This window comes from Xiphophorus hellerii, chromosome 7 (assembly GCF_003331165.1).
Source record: "Xiphophorus hellerii strain 12219 chromosome 7, Xiphophorus_hellerii-4.1, whole genome shotgun sequence".
NCBI lineage: Eukaryota > Metazoa > Chordata > Actinopteri > Cyprinodontiformes > Poeciliidae > Xiphophorus > Xiphophorus hellerii.
Window position 1 is genome coordinate 24706117 of NC_045678.1, and position 16621 is coordinate 24722737.

The 16621-nt window shown below is 36.8% G+C and overlaps 1 protein-coding gene across 4 annotated transcripts in view; it reads right to left on the reverse strand.

Annotated features, from left to right (window-relative positions):
* lrp1bb (low density lipoprotein receptor-related protein 1Bb) overlaps window positions 1-15987 on the reverse strand; it is a 338038-nt gene extending 322051 nt beyond the window's left edge. For 3 of the 4 annotated variants that reach the window (XM_032567549.1, XM_032567548.1, XM_032567546.1), the window contains exon 1: window positions 15659-15987. In XM_032567549.1, coding sequence (XP_032423440.1) covers window positions 15659-15749 — 91 coding nt within the window. In that variant the 5' untranslated portion in view covers window positions 15750-15987. The remainder of the gene's footprint in view (window positions 1-15658) is intronic. The other variant, XM_032567547.1, reaches the window with a different exon arrangement.
* Between the last annotated feature and the right edge of the window lie 634 nt (window positions 15988-16621).

Here is a 16621-nt window from a genome sequence, read left to right on the forward strand (position 1 = left end):
TGGAAAATCTAGTCCAAAAAAAAAAGAAGAATTTTCCTTGTCTTTGTAAAATGACATAGCCAGCATCAGTCTATTGTGACATCTTCTTTTCAGCACATTTAGGTGCCAGGCTTTACAGCAAGAAACATTTTCTGTTTTCATTATTCTTCAGTTTTTTAAGTTGGTGGCTTGAGAAAAGGAGATACATAAATAAGCACAAGACCTATGTCAATGAAAGACATTAGCTAGCATGTAAATGTTTACCAATAGACACTGAAGCGATGTACAATAAAATTAAACATGTTTCTATTATTATTATTATTTATCTATGTATATTTTTTCCAAGATTAATCTAGTGCAGCATCACCAACTGGCCTTAGGTTTGTCAGCTGAATGAAGCTTGTTGGGGGATGGATGAATCCCTCCCCTGTTCTGGTTTTCTGAGCCAAGTCTGCATGATGGGGCACTGAGCCCTCGCTCTGTGCCAGGTGGCAGCTGGGAGAGAGACCCCAGCCAGGCTTCGGCAGCCCTCTCTCTGGTCCTCTGGCCACCGTCGTTGCCACTTGGGGGATTCGAACACCTCAACACCACTACTTCTGACCAATCTGTAGGTCAGAAGTGCTGGCAGCAAGCTCTTTTGTGTATTTGTGCCTGTGGGTGTGCGTGTGCAGACTTTTCATATTTGAGTCACAAAGCAGTTTTTAACTTAGAAATTGACTATTAAAGGAGCACCTCAAAGATATTCAACTATCAGCACAACATCCCAACACACGGGAGACACTGGATTATAAATTAATATTAAACTACAATGTGATGACAGCTTAGTTGGGAAGAATAAGAAACTAAAGAATCATTTCGAAACAATTAATTTTTGAATTATTACTTAATTCCCTGTGTTTGAAATTTGCTTAAGGAATTGAAACATTTAACAGCAATAAATTTGTAGAAGGGTACTTTTTATTCTACTTTTCATTTAGTGGAAGTAATCCATATCTGCCAAAGATATTCCAAATATAACCTGATTTTGCTCAAATACCTAGACTACATTGTTGACACTTGGTGGCATTATCACCACTTATTTATTATCAAATCTTCTCATATAACTAGATTTTTTGTCCAACAAAAAACATTGTCTTTTATATTTATTGTAAGGATGTCGACTTTACCACTCACCAGAAATACTATCTAGGTTTGACATTTATCAACAAAAGTAACATCTAAGTAATTACAGTATCAAAAAATGAAAGAATATCTCCCAATGTATCTGTCTTTTTGTTTACCAAGCCTTCTCCAACAATCCTCCTGGAAAGAAAATCGTTCATTCTGTATTGATCAGTTGGAGACGGGCACCACAAACCTTAACATGTTTATTCGTTGGGCTGTCACCAATTTATGACAGAAGCAGGATTTGATCAAATATTAAAGACTTCCTTGAAATAGGCTTTTAGCTAAAGTGTGAGGGAATAAAAGGGAAGTATACCTGTTGGTCATGCTTAATATTTAACACTGTTCAACCTGGAAGAGTGCAAGGAACACAAATGGGTATGGGAGAAATGGTTCTTGAAGCTGCACTAAAAGTTGTGTGTGTGTGTGTGTTGGCTATGGTAAGTCAAGTGAACAATTTCTAAATTTGAAAAGAAAAGAAGTAGGAATATAAAGGAATGCTAAATGGTAATAACGTTCCTTCTTTAGTACGCCTAGGATTATGTACATTTGGCAATACCAGCTTTAATATGATAAAGACCACACTTGATAAAACCCCAAATATAGGAAAAAACAACCTAATGACACAACATATTTATATTTCAGTTTTATAACAGTCATTTGTAATCTACAAGTTATTCTTCAACCTTACAAACTCCAACATAACTCTCTCTAAATAATGTTAAGGTTTTCATGTGTGTACAGTCAAAATTTAATGAAGGAACTCTTCAGTTAAATTCAGCAGGAATAATATATTTTTAATCAAGGAAAAAGGGGCAACTTTGAAGTATAGAAGTGGCAGCATCATGTTTACTGCAGTTCTGCCAAGGGGAAGGGACCAAAATCCCAGCAAACATTGTGAGAAGCTTATGGACGAACACTCAAACAATTGGATCCAAGTCATACAGTTTAAAAATGCATTTCTACCACATGAGAAAAAAAAAGTTATCCTTTTTGTTTAAATAAAAGAAACAAAAATACTTTTGGTAATTCTATCCATGACTTTATGTCAGATGGAAAAAAAGTGTTTCTCTACAGAGTATGTAAATATTTTGTTTCTTTATAAAAAGAGAGAAAAGAGATACAATACAGAAGAGAACTTGCATCCTCCATGGCAAAGTATAAATGTAATGGAAGCAGAATATATAGCTAAAAGTGAATATCTGCTACACTGAATATGTGCACAGTGTGCACACAACAATATGCACAGGTTAGCTCCTCGGGGTGCTGCCATCATCCAGCTCGCCGCTAACTCTTTCAAACTGACAAACCAATAGCAGAAGGAGAGTCTTCCACCCTTTGAGACATTTGAAGAAAGGTTTGCTTAACCCAGACCTTCCAGCTGAATACCAACTTTAACCTTTACTATTGCACTATGTCCCTTGTTGAATGCTCAGTTAGTTATATTGTTTGAATTGTCTTGGTGGGCAGATTTGTACTGTACATGTGCACGGCTGTTTCCTTTTCACAAAGCAGGTTACTTACACAAATTATAAAAGAGACATATATTTCTTTTAGCCTTTTTTCATATTTTGTCGCATTATAAGCACAGCTTTATGTTTTGGATTTTGGATTTAATGTATTTTGGATGTAATGTCACACGCCATCACAACATTGTTATGGCAGTGTTATGCTTTTCTTCAAACACGGGGAATGTGGTCAGATAAGCAGAAGATTAATGGAGCTAAATACAAGGCTATTTTGTATGAAGTCTAGTTACAGGCTGAAACAGAAGACTGGGGTAAAGTTTCACTTTCTAGAAGGAGAGCAATACTTGTGTCTTTTATGCATGTATTTGCAAAGTGATGGCCAAACAGAAAACCTAATAAAAGATCTTTAGCAGTAAAATAATCATGTTATTGCATTTTTCTTCACTACAAATAGCCCTTTTTATCCCTTTTCCTTGTGTCCAGGTATCAGATATCAAGATGCAGTGGGTGTTGCAGGCTTCCTGTCATTGCGAGAATATGTAGAAATCGCTGTTAATTTAGCATCTACTTCCATTAAATCATCAGCTTCTCCTTTGACAAACCAAAAGCTATTTCTGTTCATCCAGCTGGAATTTTTCTTCTCAATGAGCCTGACAACAGGTAAGTTAATAACAGTTTTTTTTTTTTAAATCACTGGGAAACTGAAGGTGTTCCAAATTCCTAACTTTTTCATTAGCAATGGAAAGATGATGCAATCCTGTTAGCAGGTAGATGTGCTGGCACCCAACCCACTTACTCTGCACACCGTGCTTTGTAATCCGCCCTGTTACTGCAGTTTATATATATATGTTTGATTCAGAAAATTGCATCCGCATGTTGGTTTCAGTGTAAATAGAAATTGTTGGCAGGGAATGCTACCATAATAATAAATCTAACTGATAACTCCCTTACAGTGTAGTTAAATGTATTACTTTATATCACGCTAATGTCATAAACATAAGGCAGGATAAGGCAGTTAGTTGTACAAACACACAATTTGAGACTAAACGGTTTCATCTACACTTTGAATCATATTTTATGTTATGTTAGTTTGAGTAAAAAATCTCAAGAAGCTTCTGGCTGTAAAATGACAAATTGCAAAAAGGCAATGTTTGAGTCCAATGTTGCATCTAAAATATTTGATATCTGAGAACCTCTCAAATAATTATTACAACCAACATTCTTTGTTTCCTCAAAGAAAAAAAAAAGATATGTTTAGCATTTTAAAATATGTAGCATCTTAAAAAAAGAATCTATTTTGAAACTCTTATCAGCTGGGTGGAAAAAAATGATCACGCCTTCCATTTAGTAATCAATGATGTAAGTCAATTTACAGCAACAGACTGTAAACACCCCAAGCCTATCCATTACTGATTCGATTGTGACCCGTTAAGACAGTGGGAGAGGATATTAAATTTGACACCATCACAAATCTAACAGCTACTTTCAATATCTTCTTTCAGTTGGACTCTGCACAGCTTCATCAGGACACAGTAAAACACAAGAAAAAACAGGTAGGGGCTGATTCAGAGATTCCTTCTTTAGCTTGCGGCCACGCTTCACCTTTGCCCGGAGAAGGATGTAAGAGCTCAATGTCAGCAACACTCAGCTGACATCACCAGAGAGACGTGTCAGCTGTTTCAATGTCTTTTCACAGCGCATAAAAGGCTGGATGTCATTCTGCAAAAACGATGCCTAAGCAGTTACCTCAATAAAAAAATAAATCCCAAGATGGGATTTCATCGTGCCTTGTGCAATGTTTGAAGTTTTTCTAGGCAAACATTCAGGTTTGGCTGGAGAGTTCAGTCTGCTCTGGTGTAGCTGAAGAGCTTAGAAGTAGTTCTGACTGCTTGTCTAGTTTTACAGCCAAGACAAACTTGAAATGCAAGAGTCAATAAGAATGCACCTGAAATCTATGCATAGAAGCCAACAGCAGCACAAGCCAGAGCACAATGCTGACTGGTGCATCATCTCCAGTTGGAACCACCGTCTCATGCAGTCCTCAACCCAGTTTTACCTGGAATCTGCATGCGTTTTATTCAATTAGTGAGTGAAGACAGATTAGCCTGGAGACTGTGTGGACCTTTTTTCACGTCTTGAGGATTACCTACTGCTGATGTGGACACTTTTGCTACCATGTCGGAACAGGATGTGGGCAGAAAACCGAGCTAGAGACCTTGCAGCTGGCAGGCCCATTTTCAGTTTGTGGTGTAGGGGGAAAAGGCGTTAAACAGCTGTGAAAATAGAGGGCAGTCCCACCTTTGAAGGCCACCTATTAGTCTTTACCAAACAGTTTCCCCTTTAAAACCAGAACTGGATCTTTTCAGTGAGCTGCAAAAAATGCTGGCACCCCTTGTGGAGGTTTTTGTTTCTGAAAAAACGCTCAGTAGGTAAATGTGCCCCATTTTTCTGCCTGAAAAAAATATAAATAAATAAATAAATAAATAAAAAAAATTTATATATACATTCCTTCTTATAGGTATATGTTTGAGTAAAATGAACATTGTCCTTTTACTCTATAAACTACTGACAACATGTTTCTGAAATTCCAAGCAAAAATGTAGTATTTATTTGCAAAAAATGAGAAATGGTCAAAATAATGAAAAAGATGCAGTGCTTTCAGACCTCAAATAATGCAAAGAAAGCAAATTCATTTAGAAACTACAATACTAATGTTTTAACTCGGAGAGTTCAGAAATCAATATTTGGTGGAATAAACACGAGGTCAATGGGGTTCATTGCAGTAGTTTCTTAATTTTTTCCAGAGCTGTACATATACACAATTCCAGTATTCCACAAGTTTGGTATCATAATTATAAGAGAAAACATCCTGAAGCAAATGTTTGTGCATGGTGAGAACTTTATGTAATCCCCAATTGACTGGTATCACAGATTTTGTTTTTTGCATTTGACTAATAGACTCAATTGGTATTTTAACAATTATTTTCCTAGTTCTTTTGGTACAGGGCTTCTTTCTGTCTTTATTCTTTTTAGCTGTTAACAACAAATACACAAGTCAAAAGAATGATTCATCCAGGCTTATGCTCATCAGTTGGAAACATGTACTTTACTATTTCACTGCTTTGCTGTCTCTGAACATTTGATTGGTGAAAATATTTCAAGTCTGTTAGGCCAGTAGGCTTATTTCCAGGATCTATCAGGCCTGTATTTTCTTTCTTTTTTTTCTGCCAAACTTCTACTACAATTTTTTTTTAAGAATCTGTGCTACATCTGATAATCTGAAATGAAAATCATTCATCAAGGAGACAAAAAATTTCTGTACTTACTGATGTAGACTCCCTTTCTGCTCCTATTCTGCTAAACCAAACTTAGACCCAGGTTGAGCATTTGACCAAGTCAGAGATAAATCTCTGATAACAGTTTAAGCTTAATCAGCTTGACCTATGACTATTTCACTAAAACCCTTCCTGTGATTTTGTCCAGTGGCAGTGGAGGAAAGTGGAGGAGAAGGAGATTTTAAGACTGCTTCTAGCCTTGCAAGGCACTGAGAGTGCCTTGCAGAAATATTCCAATCCTTTTAAATCACCATATTCTGCCACATTTCAATTGCTTGTTGAAATGTGATGTTTTCGTTTTGTTTTGTCTTTGTTTTAAGCCAACACTTGCTGAACATGTCCTGTGTTCTGTTGTCCAAATAATTAAATTTACACTTTTATGTCCAAAAACATTATCTCAGTAGTCCTGGTCTTATATGTCACACATTGTCCTTGGAAAACTTTTGTGTGGCCTTCAGGCCTTTCTTGGAAAACAAAGGTTTCTTCTGTGCTTACCTTCCAAAAGATTAATACCTGAGCAGTTTTTTTTACTGTTCAAAAATTCACTTTTATATAAACCCCTGCCATAGGTCTTCCAAATTATATGTTAAGGTTTTTGAGGGCTGTTTTAGAATCTTGCAGTTTATTCCCAGGTTGAACATACAGCGACATGTTGTTGTCTTTTATCTTTAGACTATTTTCACATCAGAATGCCTGCAAAATCGGAATGTCTGATTTTAAATAATCTTTAAATCCCTCTGTAAATACTACGGTGTTCAGTAGGAACACACCAAAACTAAAAGTTTAAACATTTAAATAGGGCAAATTTTTTTGAAAATGCAGTTATAATGTGCTAAATATGTGCACCATTTTAAAATTGTAGTCTGGCTATCATTAAAATTTGCCAATGACAGCAGAGGAAGTAAATGAAGTCATTTAGTCTGTGTTGGCCACACTTCTAAATATTGAACTAACATTAACAGCCATATTGTTTGGATTGACACGTCTCTGTTTGCAGTCAGGGATGATTGCTTGCAGGTCAGGCAATTTCCAGTAAGCTTCATAGTATTGAACTAGTTCATTACATATATCACGGCCAAACGTTAGCAATTGGGTAAAATAAAAAGAACAACAAACTTTACCCAATCGCTTAAGCACTGTTTATACAGCAAATTCACAGCCAATAGCATCTCAACAAATTTCTCCAAAAACAGTCGATTCAATCAAGCATACAGAGTCCATGTCTTCAGCAAGCAACTGTTTTCCAATAGCTGAGGCTCCAGACCCTATGTGTGAAGTAAAGCATCGAACAAAAAACTGTTTTTTTACCCAGCTAAATAAATGAGGGCATGTCCTAATTTATTTCTAACCAAAAATCAATTTTGTTACATTTTATAGGGAAATATGAAATGTTTGTTTTGAATTTAACAGTATGGCTAAATTGCTATTTATATTGGGACACCCCACAATAGCCTTTGTGCAGGGTGGGTGTCCAATTGAATATCATGGTTTCTTTTTAAGTCAGTGTGATTTTAGAATCTTTATCTTCTCCCTGAAGTCACATTCCCTCCACCCACGTCGTCAACCTTTCCTCCTGCCTGCAGCTGACTGCCACACCCACCTGTTTCCAAATCCCCCAGCAGCCCAGCAGCCATCCATTCTTGGGTTTTTGTCTTTTCTAGTAGCATATGCTGTTCAGATCTAGCCCCCCCAACAACTGCTTTTGTTTCTGTACTTTTCTGCCTCTCTGACCACCTTTATTTTTCATATTAGTTCAATACAATCACTGAACTTGCCTGCCAGGTTTCTGTCTTGACCGGGTTCATTTAACTGCTGTGCCTGTGTGAAATAATTTATTTAATAAATCCACACTTGGAGGGCAGACCCGCAGACAATGCTTTTACATTACATGTGATCACCAATTCAGTAAAATTCTGATGTATTAATAAGTGAAAACTGAAATGGCCGATGCACCTTGCAGTCCTTAAACGTCCTCCGTCACTAATTAAAGCTGTACTGCAGCTGCTGTCTGATTCAGAGTGCTTGTTTTCTAATGAGGTTCCACCAAAAATCATGAGCTAGAACAGCTTGCTCACAGTTTGAAAAATTAATAATAGAATATTTCAGTGACAACCACAAGCAGCCCTTGTAATATTCAAGTTAAAGCTCTTTTCCCTTGGGCTGGCTTGCCATAAACAATTCTCTTTAACAGATTCCTCTCTTCTATCCTGATTACTTGCCCTTAATATCTCAGCCGAGCTTTCATGATTCAGACAGTGACTCTGAACTTTTCTGCCAGCGCAACGCTACAGCTTCAGGAATTCTACCTTTCCGTTTTAAGCCTACAACGCTGCTTGTGAAGCAGTATGGAAAGCTGAGGTTAAACCCTATTAGGGTTCTCAAAAGGCAACTAAAATCTGTCCTGGCCAGGCATACATAGGCTACTAAAAGGATTAAATGATCACAGCTTTATTCACCCTCTGCCTCATTTTTATACGCATACACGCTGTGAACATCCCCATGTTCCTCCACAAGCTATGCTTGGTTTGGCAACAGCTTCAGTGCTGTTAACCAGTTCAGTTGAAATAAAATATTTATTGGCTGTCTATCAGTTCAATTCAGTTTATTTATACAGCAACAATTCACAGCAAACACCTTCTGAATGCATTTCTCACACCAAAAAAGTTAATTAAATCCAATCATACAGACTCAGTTAGTTTCATTCAATCCAAACTGATCGTAATTATTAAACAACCCAGTCAATTTCAGTTTATTATTCAAATTAGTGAATAAAACAAAAAAGTCATATCGTATTAAGAGATTAACAGCAAAAAAAAAATCTTGCTAAGCAAACAGACCAATCATGTTCAGTTGAGATTTCAGTTTTTTATCACTTAAGCTCATCATGCACAGCAACACAACCATGCAAAAGGAAAAATGTTTTTGACTATCATTACACTCACTTCAAAAACAAAGCAAACTCTTGCTGGTTCTTTAGAAGAAAGGAGGTAGTGTAAAAGTCAAGTGCTGCAGATCAAATGCATTTGATTTTGAAGGTTTGGTCTACAGCTAGCCAAGAAGAAAAGTATTCAGTAATGACCTCAGAGAAGCAATTTTAGCAGACTGCTAATCAGTGAAGGGTTATAAGGCCATTTTCAAACAATTTGAAGTTCAGGAGTCTACAAGTGAGAAACATTTAACAATTGCCAATAATTACTATTCTTTCCAGGAGAGAACATCCCACATAATTCACCTCAGGGACAGAGCATATGGTTTTCAGAGAAACTGCAAAAAAGACAAGAGCTCCATCTCAGACTCTGCAGGCCTCAGTTAGAATTGTAAATCTTAAACCATCCAGAACCAGAAATCCAGAACCATCAGAAGAACAAAACTGAACAAGTTTTGCTCGTTTGTAAGGGTTGCCTGGAGAAAACCTCTTCCTTTCAAAATGAATTTGGCAACACAATGATCGCAAAGTTACTTTTTAAATAACCAGAGACATTTTAGAACAATGTCCTTTGGACACATGAGAAAAAGGTGGACATGCTTGGTAAAAAGCAAAAAAGTCTTTAGCATAAATCTGTCATACCAACTGTCAAGTGAAAGTGCTGGAGGTATGTTGAAATGAGTTTGTTTTGCCATCAAGGGAATGAAGTACTATAGAGTCAATGAGGTGATAGTGGATTCATAACTACTCTAGAATCACAGGTGACATTTGGCCCAAACTTGGTCACAGAAGAAAATTGTTGAACATAAGAATTGGCTTTAATACATCCACAATAATGTGAGATGTTTATAGTCAATCAGATCACAACTGTTTAAGGTTATTATTCCTGACAATGACTTTACATGCGATAGAAGAATGTACACTTGGAAAGTTTTAAACTACAACCTAAAAAATGTTCAATGTTATACCTCTAAAGAATACAGCCACCACCAAAAATGTTGGGCAAGAAATGTAAAGAAATTCATTCAAGTAAGTTTACCAATATTAAATAGGTCAGGTGAACTTAAGGTAACCTAAAATGAGTCTACTTTGTTTTGATATTATCAGCAAGAACTAGAAATAACTGCATCTGCTGTAAATCTAAATCTTTTTTTTTTTTTACAATTAATCTAGTAATTTTGAGATCTTAATTTTAAGATTTCTGATTCAAATATAGAAAAGCCCAGCAATCTGGTGTAATGGAGAACATTTATGTTGTTGATAAATGACAGATGTATTTATGGGGGAGAAAAGGCAACAAATAAAAAAACTGCAAATCGAATTGTAGGGAATCAAAATCAGTTCAAAACCATCTAAAGAAAGAAGAAATCAGGACAGTGATGTTAGACCACAAAAATATTTAATTTGGCCAAGAAGGTTGTAATCTGTGCAAAATTAGCTGGAAAAATGTCAGTAATGCCTACTGAGTGACTTCAGACCTCAATGTTTGTCTTTAATATGGAAATACACAATGCTAATAAATGTTAAAAACAGAGAAATAAATAATTATTCATATAGATTACCTACTATATAGAAAAATCATTCTTTTGTTGCCAATATTCAACTCCTTTTGTTGTGTTCTCATGCACAGAATATATAATTACAGAGTACTGTTACTCTGTTAAGAAACATAAAATTACGCAAATAAGTTATTCCAAACACACAAGATGAAGCAGGAATGCAATTCATATGCAGATGTATTTAAATTGCATATACATCTGCATGTGAATGAATGTGTGATTAGCTAATGGACATCAAGGTGTGCTGGTCGTTGTACAGACTGTTAGGTCCTCCATTTTACCGTTTAATATTTCACACACTAGACAGACAGGTAGATAACAACTATTAATTTGTTTGACAGATCCTGATTTAATGTGTGAAATTAAAGGACCTAACATATTTTGCAGGCACATAGCTGACTCATTCACTAAGCATTATCCATATTCTAATATAGCCTATTTGTTCTTTTTCTTATCTTGGTAAATGGAAGTGCTGAAGTGGTTCATATCGAAGTCTGGACAATAATAGGATATTAAAAACAAAATGAAACTCATTTTTTTGCAATTAAGAAGGAACAATAGAAAAATCTGCCTCTCTTTTGTATTTCATTTTTCATTCCATCGATTGCTCCACACCACCCTCTAACTATACGAGTCTACAATATTGCTGAACATTAATCCTGAAAATGCAGTTTTGCTGTATTTCATTTGTAACACTAAATTGTAAAGATGAAAACTATCTGCAGGTGAACTTGAGCACTAAATGATAGCACTCATCCTGATTTTGTCTCAACCAATGCACATTTAAAACGCACAGTTACTTACATACCCTTCGTGCGATCGTATCTCACTATCTCACTTAATTAGCTCCTGAAGGCACTTTTACCTGCATTAGTGAGTGGACATATCTGTGCCTTTCACAACACTATCAACTTTTAAATAGGCTATACATTACAAACAACCTTGAGCTGTTTGAGCTTGGTGATGCTTATCTGCCACTGAGGTCACTGCATGACATCCCGAGTATTTAGATGTTTTTTCCTTAAGGAAAAAAGTTGAAAAAAGAAGGAAGTACAACAGTGTTGTCAAATTCCTCAAGCTGTTCTTTGTGTCTGATCAGCGGTTTTCTGACACAACAGCCAGGCCAGGTCGACCAGCTCAATGTTAGATGGACACGAGTGATAAATAGGGAAACACAGAGAGGAAGCATTTATTGGAGACAATGCCATTCAAACATTAAACTCTAGAAATGCTTTTAATTCATTCAGAGATAACCACTACTCACCACTTGGCATTCAATGCAAAATGGTCACAACTGCACTGAAATAAATTAATTTCAAACTAATTAGACTGACAACCACTTTTTGTGTTAAAAAAAGAAATTCCATTATCAGTACTGTGCAAATACAAGATGTTTCATTTGTTCTTGGTGCGAATGGAGCAGGACAGCTGATAGTGATTCATCCCAGGTTCTATTGTAGTGTGTTTGAATCTAATAGTTCTCAATGTAACAGTTGTGCATATATATTTTTTTACTTTCAGTCAAAACTAGGTGCCTCCACTCCTTTCAACACTGCTGAAGAGCTGAAAGAGGCAAATCCATCTTTTCATTTCATGCACCGAGAGAAGCACGGAGTGTTTGTCTTGCCTACTGTGATTGCAAAGCAATCTCTAAGTCCCTGTTTTCCAAGCTGTGTTGAAGGAGGCATTTGTGACAGTTTCTCAACAGGCAGAGCGGCCTCGCCACACTGTGCTCGGCTGGAGAATGTAAAGGAGGGTAAGCTATAGGTAAGACATCATTACAAGGATGATCTTTGAGTTTAAGTTCTGACTTGAAATGATGCCAAATACACTGCGCCGTAGGTGTACATGTAAATGCGTTGGTCAAGTTAAATAAAGTGTACACCTTTTTTAAATTTAAAACAAGAAAATAAAAGTGTGAATACTGACATTAAAGCCCTCAGTGGAGTAGAGGCACAATATGGGAATATTATGTTAATTATATTTTTTACATATAATCTTAAGATGTTGTTGCAACATTGTAATATTTCATTTTTAATGTGATTTTTAAAAAATATATATATTGTCTCCCAATGTCTGGCACTCCTTCATAGCCCTGCTTTCAAATGATACAGGGATAACATATTTTTGGTCAAATCTTTAGTTAATAAAATTTAGCTGAGTTATACCATCTTAAAATTATAAAGTTACTTATATTTTTCAGAGGCTATAACAATAGTCTGACTTGCCAAATCAACTGATTTTAGTGCATAGATACTATAGATTTTATTTATTTTTTTATACATGGGAGTTTAGTGTCAAAGTAGAAATGTACTTAAGCCATGTAATTCAATTATGAATTTTGGTGGTTATTAAACCTCCTTAAATGGATCATCTATGACAAAAAACTTTGAGGAAGCACTACTTGAATGAAGATTTTTTATTTTTTAGCAATTGCTAAGCAGCCTTTTAATTGTCCCCTTTTAAAGATATAAATCTTTTCGGTTTTAGAATAAAACCCATACCCGTTTTGTCTGACCCATAATGGGTCAGACAAAACATCAAGTGAAGCCTATGTGAATTCTCAAGGATTCTTGTGTCATCACAGTGATAAACCAGTTTGTTTAAAAAATAAAAAAAAACTCAAGCATATTGCCAAGTATATAAATACAAGTGCCTGTTTTTGTTATACCCATCACTCCCTCCTGCCCTCAGCCTCAAAGGATGTCAGGATCACTTAATTAGGTCAAATATTTAGAAGAGTTGCAGCATTATAACATCAAGGTCACTAAACTGAACTAAGGGCAAAACAGCATGCTCTAACATCAACTAACTTCTGGTAAATGGATACTTAAAAAGATTAACTTTATGATTATTAGATTGTTTAAAAAATTACAGAAGATTACAAAGGAAGAAAAAGATTTTTTATTAATTGGACCTACATTTAAAGTTTGACCAAGGCAGTATACAAACCTCCTGAAATTCTATTTATGGATTTTGGCTTTGGATAGTGATGCACCAATATGGGTTTTCCATGCCAAGATCGAGATCTAATTTTCAGTTAGATCTGACTAATTCACTGTAAATGTTGACTAAAGGCAATGTTTTCCCTAGGACTACAAAAAAAAATTGAACAAAATGTGCTGTCGGTTATATGATAGAGGTAGTGATTTTGGATTAAGAAAAAAAAAAAAAGGAATGACCAGATTATTCCCATTCCTAAAATAAGGCATGAGTTCTTAACCTTTACCTGGTTTTTACTAAACAAAAATGTTAATGAAGGGGTATGGGGTTGATTGTGCAGTTATTTGTTTTATGCATATAATAAAAAGGCAAATGAATTAGATCTTTCAGTATTTGATTTGCAGGTTCACTGATAAATCAACTGAAAATTAGTCGTTGCTTGTTTGGTGCATTTATAATTTTAATATGTCAGCCCAAGATTATTAGTGGCCCCTCCACATCTGCTTCCCCCCTTACAATACTCCACTGAAGTGGAGGTTGTTAATTTAATTTAAATCTTGTTAATAACTTAGCAGTATGCTATTGGCCCTTAATTTTAGGGTTATAAATCTTGAATCAGTATTAAGCACCATAAGTAGCCGTCTATGAATATGGGAGATAACACAAGCTGGGGGATGCAGAATTGAACTGTGCTCTGCAAAAAAATAGATGCCGACGTCGAGCAAAGCTGGTGTGATTTTGGTTGCGTATTTCCCCAATTATCCTCAAAGATCTTTTGGGTAGCAAAGAGATTTCTGTCAAGTTAACCGTTTGTTCTTTTAAAACCACGTTCATAGGACCTATCGTTTATTCAGGTTAACTATAAATATCTTTCACCATTCAATCTCCGAAAAAAATTATTCCAGCATACAGATATAAGGGAAGTGTAGTATTGGTTGTCACACTGCAATATTATAGGCATCAAAGGTCATTTTGTGGTCACATAAAAAAATTGAAGTGGGGAGGTGCTTTGTCATTTTTATGGGTAAGAGTAATTTTTCATGCCTTTGTTTTTGGATTTAAGGCAGACACAACAATAACCCTTTAGAACTGCAGCAAAATGCTGAAGGTAAAATCTTCGATTTAAATCAAGTTTTTCATTGACAAGCTAAAGCCATGTAGTAGCTATCTTAAAGAAGTGCTGATAAAAGAAGAATGTGTTATCAGTATTTCTGGCTTTGCATGTTGTTTGTTTAATTTCAGTTCTCACACAGAGTAATTCATAATAAAATACAAAACAGATAGCTGGTTTAACTTCATATAGTCAAAGTGCATTATTTTGCATCCTTTCAACTTTTTAATGAATAGAAAGTTACATGTAGAAATTCCAATTTGTTACTGAATTTCCATTGATAACTATGACCAAACTCAACCTGCAATGGGTCTGGTTACAAAGTTTAAAGAGTCGCATTGCTGGCCAAGTGCGCATCATTATTATCAATTGCAAAAATGCAAAAATAAAGATACTTATTTGGAGTCCTGCGCCTTGAGCTTTGATTTACTGACGGGACTGTCATAAAGATGAATAATTCATGCGAGAGTAAAAGAGTGACAAACGGCCCCGGTCTGCTACCGTTTACTTAAAACAAACTTCAAATATCAGACACCATTCTGTTCTAATAAGCTCCTAAAAAAAAGGGGGGCTCGCTGCAATAAGCTCCTTCTAGGTTCTGCCGCGCTCTGTGGAGCTGACCGCACAAACCACCGTCCTATCAAATCCGTTCTGGTGCGATGTTCAAGGATCCCACGGCAAAGATCCAAGCTACAACTCGGATAGATGTAAAAAATCCTCTCCGGCTCAGGGGATCTTTTTTTCCTTCACCTGCTGCATTGTAGGATATAGCTACGCTGCGCACCTGCAGTCACAGATAGGCTACCGAATCCTGTCCTGGCTCCTCATGGCTGTTCCTGGAAATGCTCAAACACAGCAAAAGCTGTGCCAAATGCACATCCAGCGAGTTCTTATTATACAGGTGGCATTGTTATTTCGGATCAAGCAATGCAACGTGTCATTTTAAAGATCCTAAATATTCCAGGAAAGAATGACACGTTGGGGAGGAAAGGATGAGAAGCATCTCTCTTTTTTTTGTTATAATAAACTGTTTAGGATACAGGACGGGTGCATTTTAAAAACGTGTTAATATCCAGCAACTACACAACATTTAGAAGCAGTGTACCAACAGAAGACTAGGGGTGCCAAGTTTCATCGGACTGCGCATTGCCCGTGGTTCTGCTCCGGCTTACCTTTCTCCTCGTCGGACACCTTCGAGGGCTCGGCGCACGGAAATAATCCGGAGGAAAGGGCGAGAAAGGCGAGAAGGAAAAACTCCGACATGTTTCCGGAGAGCGGGCTATACAAGTAGCCACGGTGCTTCTCCCGCTCCTGTTCCTGGTCCGGGTCCAGTCTCCCCCTCCACCACCAACCCGGTTGACGAGCGCCGTTATCCGGTGATGTCCGGCGGAACCAGTGCGCAGAACGGTGCGGCTCCCTGACACATGCACACCGCCGCTCTGAGCAGCGAACAGACGCACCGGAGGGATGAGAGTGAGAGAGGCAGGGAGGACGAGAAGGAAGAGGAAGGGGGACAGTTGGGTGAGGGAGGGAGGCAAGAGCAAAGAGGAGTACGTTTCCTGTCTTTTCTCAATGATTTAATGCCGTCAAGGTGACGCAGCTCGTTGCACATTAATCATATAGTTTTACTCTGGAGAGAGATGATTTGGTGTCGTTATCAGGAGCTGAGGCTCAGATGGGGGTCCTAAAGAATGAGGGGCACAAAAATAGAAAAAATAAAAAAAATAAAAGTACGATTTAAGATTTTTAGAACTAAGAAAGTTTAGCATGATCATAACGGGATGCATTCCTCTTAAATACACAAGTCCTTCCTTCTCCCTTTGGTAAATTGCTTTAGTTATAAAAATTCATCATCCATTCAATCTTCCGCGGTTCACCTTGACAGGTCGTCAGGCCATCACAGGGTCACACACAGGATAAACTACCATGCGCATAGATATCCACCTAAGAACAAATTAGAGAGACTAACTAATTTAGAGAGGAAGCCGGAGAACCCTGAGAGAACTCCTGCACGCACAAGGAGAACATGCAGACTTGTTGTTTGAACTCAACTCAGATTATCAATATTAGTGTCAAATCATAAATGTGATGTGAAGGCACAATGCATATTCACAATCCTTAGCATTGGTCACTTT